Source organism: Protobothrops mucrosquamatus, unplaced genomic scaffold (genome assembly GCF_001527695.2).
Source record: "Protobothrops mucrosquamatus isolate PMUCROS unplaced genomic scaffold, P.Mucros_1.0 scaffold4501, whole genome shotgun sequence".
In the NCBI taxonomy this organism is placed as follows: Eukaryota; Metazoa; Chordata; class Lepidosauria; order Squamata; family Viperidae; genus Protobothrops; species Protobothrops mucrosquamatus.
In genome coordinates, this window is record NW_015390407.1 from 30,803 (window position 1) to 38,305 (window position 7,503).

The 7,503-nt window shown below is 45.6% G+C and overlaps 1 protein-coding gene across 1 annotated transcript in view; it reads right to left on the bottom strand.

Annotated features, from left to right (window-relative positions):
- The window catches only part of LOC107299068 (breast carcinoma-amplified sequence 3-like), a gene marked incomplete at both ends in the record, with an annotated part of 75,072 nt that overhangs the window by 24,900 nt on the left and 42,669 nt on the right, over positions 1-7,503 (bottom strand). The window contains one exon of the mRNA XM_015828435.1: positions 497-573. Within this exon, the coding sequence (XP_015683921.1) occupies positions 497-573 (77 nt within the window). The remainder of the gene's footprint in view (positions 1-496; positions 574-7,503) is intronic.

The window sequence follows — 7,503 nt, forward strand, 5'->3', positions numbered from 1 at the left end:
GAGAGAGAGAGAGAGAGAGAGAGAGAGAGAGAGAGAGAGAGACTAAAACCAGAGCTAGAAATATTTCCTATTATTTCAAAATTATATGGGCGCAAACTTATTGAGACTTGATATTCCACCAAAGGAGTAGTTGACACCATATTGATTTAGGTCCAATATATCAATATATAAAAAACCCAGACCATTCAAAGTGCCAATCAACCAGAGACCCAGTCAGCTGCTCAGAATTCAGATATGGTTCCAAACAATTGATCACACTGGCACACAAGACACTTCTGAGCTCAAGAGAATAGGACAAGAAAATCCCATTGAGGATGTTACTTAGTTTGGTAACGAAACGTTGAGGAATTATATTAAAACAAGCTTGGAGAACAAACCACAGACAAAATCCAAAACCCCGAGCTACAAATATTTCCTACTATTTCAGAGAAAGAGAGAGAGAGAGAGAGAGAAAGTCAGATTTAAATCAGTAACAAAATTAGAATTGATTCCTTACCTTGTTTTCCGCATAGGCCAGCCACCGGCTTCCTAGAGCGATGGGGTTCATATTTGGCCCTGGACAAGGATAGCAACCTGAGAACAAAATATACAAAAAGTGGCATTATTGGAAATGGAGATAAAGAAGCACTCCTTCTCCACACAAAACTCTTGCCTGGAATGAAAAGAGTTGACAGGCCTCGTCGTCTTATTTAGCCCGAACGACTTTTCTTGTAGCCCAGCTTGAGAATTTGGATAAACAATTGAGGAGCAGAAAACAAGACCCCGCTCAAGGAACTAGTGAAAAGACCACGTCCAGCGGTGGGATTCAGCCGGGTCGCACCACTTCGGCAGAACCGGTAGCTAATTTTTTTGTTGCCCAGGCCCAGAATGGACTTCCGGAAGCGGCATACACACAGAGAACCAGTGGTTCACCTCTTTGAATCCCACCACTTCTTTCTTTCTTCCTTCCTTCCTTCCTTCCTTCCTTCCTTCCTTCCTTCCTTCCTTCCTTCCTTCCTCCCTTCCTTCCTTCCTCCCTTCCAACCAATCTAGGCAGGGCATGCTACAGACAGCAAACCCCATTGTCTTCTAGCACTGATGATATTACCTAGGCAGGTAATGAGAGGTCTGCAAGAAAACAGGCACGTTCAGGGAACACCAAGGACATCATATTTGGCCCTTTCCTGACTGGGAATAATGGGAAAAGACGTTGTCCCTGTTATTTATTTTAACTTGTGAAGCGATTCTACAGCTATATTAGAACTTGCCACTGATTGAGGACCACAATTTGAGTGCCTTTAGGCCCATTCTTCACTCAACAGAGAGACCCTTAAGCTGCACCAGGCCAGACCCCATTATAAAACCCAGACGTACTACACCAAGCAGGATTTCCATGGCAGAAACACCAGCAGTTTATTCCTGTTTAAACTTCATTTATGTGAAATGTGTCCACTGCCTTTCTCACTGGAACATCAAAAACTGTTCACAAAGATAAAAATTTCAAGATGCCTGCTGCTAACAAAAACACGTCATAGTTAAAAGGCAAAAGAGATTCCTAAACTAAGAGCTGGGGACCAAGTAAGGAACTTAGAAACTTCAAAGTGGTTACTGATACATTTGGACTGAACGCCCCCCCCCCCCGAAGGTTTTTATGGAGTGTTGGAAAGCTAAAAATAAGAGTCCCGAGGAAGTGAGTTTTGATGTCTGGGTGAGATAACTGGAAAGGCCATGTCTTGTACAACTACTTGTTTCAACTTGAGGGTTAAGAGGGCAGAAGTAGAATTAGCAAAGGAAGCTGAAGCAACACACTAATGTACAGTATATTTTGGAGTAGGATATGCCAACCCCACTCTAATCATTATACTTATCAAAATACCATCATTACTTTCTATACATGTGTTATGCTGGAGAGCAACCGTCCCACTTAGAAGGAGGGATCAAACAGGGAATTAGTCTGGACTCCTTACGTAGTCACAAAAGGGCAAGGGGAGAGAACAATAAAGTAGCTAGTTTGATTCTGCTTGTTTGTGCCTGAGATGGAGAAGGGGGGGAGGAGGAGGGATAGAGAAGGAGGAGAAGAGAGGGAAAAGGAGAAAGGAAGAGGAGGAGGAGGAGGAGGAGGAGGAGGAGGAGGAGGAGGAGGAGGAGGAGGAGGAGGAGAACGATGACTATGGGGTCCTTGGTGTTCTTTCCGCTTGGTGGTTTTCTTGCAGATATTTCATTACCATAACTATGAATCTTGGTAGCACAATGGTTAGAATGCAGTACTGCAGGGTACTTCTGCTTACTACCGGCAGCCAGCAGTTTGGCAGTTCGATTCTTACTGGCTCAAGGTTGACTCAGCCTTCTATCCTTCCGAGGTCGGTAAAATGAGGACCCAGATTGTTGGGGGCAATATACTGACTCTGTAAACAGCTTAGAGAGAGCTGTAAAGCACTGTGAAGCGGTATATAAGTCAGAGATGGCGAACCTTTTAGAGACCGAGTGCCCAAACTGCAACCCAAAACCCACTTATTTATTGCAAAGTGCCAGGGCCGCATCAGCATTGTGGTGTTCTCAGGGGGGAGGGCGTGGTCCACTGGGTGGGCATGGCCACTGGGTGGGCATGACTGCAGTGGTCACAGCTGCAGTGGTCATGGCAGACTGGGTGGGCATGGCGGGGTGGGTGAGCTAGGACCAGGGTGACAGGGACCAGTCCCTCACCATCTCCGGGGCATCCCCAGGGGGCCAACCCCGCTTGCTCGCTCACTTCCTGCCCCGTTGCTTCCAAATGCCACATGCTCGCTACTCTGGCAAACTCTGCTGGGGCAATGGCATGCGTGCCCACAGAGAGGGCTCTGAGTGCCGCCTCTGGCACATGTGCCATAGGTTCGCCACCACTGGTCTAAGTGCTATTGCTAGGTAACATCATCAGTGCTAGAAGAGAGTGGGGTTTGGAAGGAAGAGGAGGAGGAGGAGGAGGAGGAGGAGGAGGAGGAGGAGGAGGAGGAGGAACACCCTTCACGTACTGAAGTCTGCCTTGTCCATGAACTTCAATCCTCAAATCTATAAGCTTCAACACTTATGATTGCTCTTCCTAGTTTAAAACAAATAACTGCACATTGATCTCCTTGGTTCCCCCCCCCCCCACTGGACATACATTCTGATGCAGCATAAAACTTTCATACAAAGGACAAAGTACTCATTGGTTGCAAAAACTCTGAAGTTAGAACTCTCTACTTTGGACAAGCCTGTATATCAGTGATGGCGAACCTTTTAGAGACCAAGTGCCCAAACTGCAACCCAAAACCCACATATGTATCATCAGGTGCCGGGTGGGTGTGGCCCATTGGGTGGGTGTGACCCATTGGGTGGGCGTGGCCCATTGGGTGGGTGTGGCTGCAGTGGTAACGGCAGACTGGGTGGGACTAAAAAGTTCAATCAATCAATTCCAACTTTGCAAGATCTTTTTTTTTCCCCGCAAGAAGTTGAAACTGACTGATTGAACCTTTTTTTTTTTTGCACACGGTGGCAGAGGCCTAAAGCAAAAAGGTTTTATAAAACCCAGCTGAAGGCCTAGAACTGGGGCGACGGTGCGCGTGCCCACAGAGAGGGCTCTTAGTGCCACCTCTGGCACCCGTGCCATAGGTTCGCCACCACTGCTGTATATTATTATATTGAGTCTATGTGAGCTTAATATAACATAGTGGCCCATCTTCTTGACATACAGCCTAAGTTCAATACATGGCTAGGCTAACTTACATCCTTTATGTTTATGTGGCTCTTAAAAAGTTGGCCGTCCGTCATTCCTCTTGCCTTCTTCCACTTAGATTGGTTTTGCATTTTTCACGCAGTTCTTTTTTTGCTCTTTTAATGAAAATGCCTGTTTTCCTTAATGTTACCTCTCACATTTGGGCTTAGTGCTAATGCAATGTTTCACCTGATTTCCTAAAAACAAACTTTGTAATCTTGCAGTACAAAAAAGAAAAGATTTATAGACTCTATCACATACTCCCCCAGAAAGGAATGGTCTTCCTTTTTTGTCTTTTTTTTTAACAATGGATAATTGAGGTTACAACGATGCTTTTGGCAACTGCGTGATCTAACCACTTTTCGCAAATCGCTTTTTTTTTTTGCAAATCTATGGATCCAAGCCCCTGTTTTGCAAATCCATATCTAATTGTGGCCATGAAATGCTTTAGGGAGTTAATCGCAGATAGCAATAAATGCTGGAGCATTTTAGACCATTACAGTATTCCAATAAATGCCAAGAGAAAGTAATTAACACATTTTATAACCCCGCATCTGCAAAGAGGGATAGAGTTGATACTCAGCAGCTTCAGCAGCTTTTTAAAAAAGAGCTTTCAAATTTAGGTCCCTGGATTGTATCACCTAGCTCAGGGGTAGGCAACCTTGGCTCTTTTATGACTCGTGGACTTCAACTCCCAGAATTCCTGAGGTTTCCATGCTGAGCCATGCTGGCTCAGGAATTCTGGGAGTTGAAGTCCACGAGTCATAAAAGAGCCAAGGTTCCCTCCCCCTGGCCTAGATCAGTAGTAGGTAACCTTGGCTCTTTTATGACTTGTGGTTTTTAACTCCCAGAATTCCTGAGCCAGCCATGCTGAGGGGAAAGGGAGAGGTTTCCATGCTGAGCCATGCTGGCTCAGGAATTCTGGGAGTTGAAGTCCACTAGTCATGAAGGGGCCATAGTTCCCCCATGCTGGCTCAGGAATTCTGGGAGTTGAAGTCCACTAGTCACGAAGGGGCCATAGTTCCCTCATGCTGGTTCCAGAATAACAAAAGAACCACAATAAAGTTTCCATTTAGAGCAGGGGTAGGCAACCTTGGCTCTTTTATGACTCGTGGACTTCAACTCCCAGAATTCCTGAGCCAGCATGAGGGAAACTTTGGCCCCTTCATGACTCGTGGACTTCAACTCCCAGAATTCCTGAGCCAGCCATGCTGAGAGGAAAGGGAGAGGTTTCCATGCTGAGCCATGCTGGCTCAGGAATTCTGGGAGTTGAAGTCCACGAGTCATAAAAGAGCCAAGGTTGCCTATCCCTGACCTCGCTATTCCAGCCTGCAATCATGGATGACAAGAAGTGAAAGTTTAGCTTCTACCATCTAATCCAGTGATTCCAAAATTCACAGGAAATGCGTCTCTGATTAATCATTTGTCTTGAAAACTAGGAGAAACGAGGAGGCAAAAGAAGTACAAGTTGCTAGATGCCATATATAGGTAGTTCTCAACGTACAACCACATTTTTGCCGCCAAGTGAAACGTTTGCTAAGTGAATTTTCCCCAATTTTATGACCTTTGGTGCCACAGTTGTTAAGTGAATCCCTGCAGTTGATAAGTTAGTGACCTGATAAGTTAGATCCCTGCAATTGATAAGTTAGTGAATTTGACTCCCCCATTGACTTTGCTTGTCATAAGGTTGTAAAAGGGGATCGCATGACCTTGGGACATTGTAACCGTCATAAATGTGAGTCGGTTGCCAAGCAGCTGGATTCTGATACTGCAATGGCCATAAGCCACTTTTTTCAGTGCCATTGTAAGTTTGAATGGTCACTAAACAAATGGTTGTAAATCGAGAACTACCTGTGCAGGTAATCCTCAACTTACAGCTGTTCGTTCAGTGACCACTCAGCAGTGGAAAAAGTGACTTAGGATCACTTTTCACACTTACGACCGCTGCAACTTCCCCAGGATCATGTGATCGAAATTCCGGCGCTTGGAAACTGGCATGTATTTATGACGGTTGATGTGATCAGCTTTTGCGACCTTCTGACAAGCAAAGTCCATGGGGAAAACCGGATTCTTTTAACAACCGTGTTACCAACTTGACAACGGCAGCTATTCCCTTAAGAACTGTGGCAAAAGAGGTCGTAAAACGGGCCAAGACTCAGTTATGAACCGTCTTGCTCAGCAAATGGAAATCTGGGGCTTGATTGTGGCCGTACGTTGAGGACTACCTGTTAATAGCAAGGCTCTTTTTTAAAGTTTCTAGAAGCATCTGTCGGCTTGCTGCTGGACAGAAGACTGGGTCAGCAATTAGACCAGGGGTCTTCAAACTTGGCCCTTTTATGACTCGTGGACTTCAACTCCCAGAATTCTTCAGCCAGGCAACTGGGTGACCCGTGGGCTAGTCCAGGGGTCTTCAAACTTGGCCCTTTTATGACTCGGGGACTTCAACTCCCAGAATTCCTCAGCCAGGCAACTGGGTGACCCGTGGGCTAGTCCAGGGGTCTTCAAACTTGGCCCTTTTATGACTCGGGGACTTCAACCCCCAGAATTCCTCAGCCAGGTTTGAAGACCCCTGAATTAGACTCTTATTAACATGTCAAGTTGTCTTCTGCTGAGTTGAGACACCGTTCTGCCTATTGCACCGGGTAGCATTTCTACAAGGATTTGGATAAGTGCTTGGTTGAAGTGCTTCTAATTTGGACATCACAGCAACTCAATCTGAGATCAATTTTTACAAGCTGGGCAAATGCCTCAGATGCTGACTGTCAATGAGAATAGAGAGTGAAGGAACTATAGCAGTATTCCAGTATTTGAGAAGTGCTACAAAGACGAGGGGGCCAACCTATTTCCCAAAGTGCCTGAAGGCAGGACAAGAAACGACAGATGGAAATTCATCCAGGAGAGAATCAGCCCTAGAACTGAGGAGAAACTTCCTGACAATTAGAACAATTAACCAGTGGAACAACTTCCCTCCAGAAGTTGTGAATGCTCCAACACTGGAGGTTTTTAAGAAGAGATTGGACAGCCGTTTGTCTGAAATGGTATAGAGTCTCCTGCTTGAGCAGGGGTTGGACTAGAAGACCTCCAAGGTCCCTTCCAACTCTGTTATTCTGTTATTTTGTTAACAGGGGACTTTTGGGACTTTCGGCCTGCGCAGATGATGTGTCTTGTGGCGTGTTTCAGATTCCCACCAAAACGAGAAATAGCCCAAACTGCTACGGTTTGTAGGACCTCAGGAGCCTAACTGCACTAGGTCAGGGGTAGGCAACCTTGGCCCTTTTATGACTCGTGGACTTCAACTCCCAGAATTCCTGAGCCAGCCACGCTGAGGAGAAAGGGAGAGGTTTCCATGCTGGCTCAGGAATTCTGGGAGTTGAAGTCCACGAGTCATAAAAGAGCCAAGGTTGCCTACCCCTGCGCTAGGCCTACCGAAGTAGCTCACAATCATACGATGATGAGATGAAAGATGTTTTTCTCTTCCCATAAAATTCCTCCCAGGGCTGGATAACCCAAGCAAAATGGTCACAGATCAAGACAGACAGAGGTGTGGAATGGGGAAAGAGTAAATAAAGGATCAGAGGGAACTCTTTGCTGCTCGGCACTGTTTATGGCCCACAGACGATAAACAAACTGTGGAGGCCTTTTAACTAATATTTTGTTTATTCCTCCAAAACAACACACACACACACACACACAAAGATACATTAAAGATGTTTATAAAGAGCATAAAGTAACCAAGTTTGCAATTGTGTTTACAGATTCCCCTTTGAGATGAAAAGCCCTACAGAAATGTCATC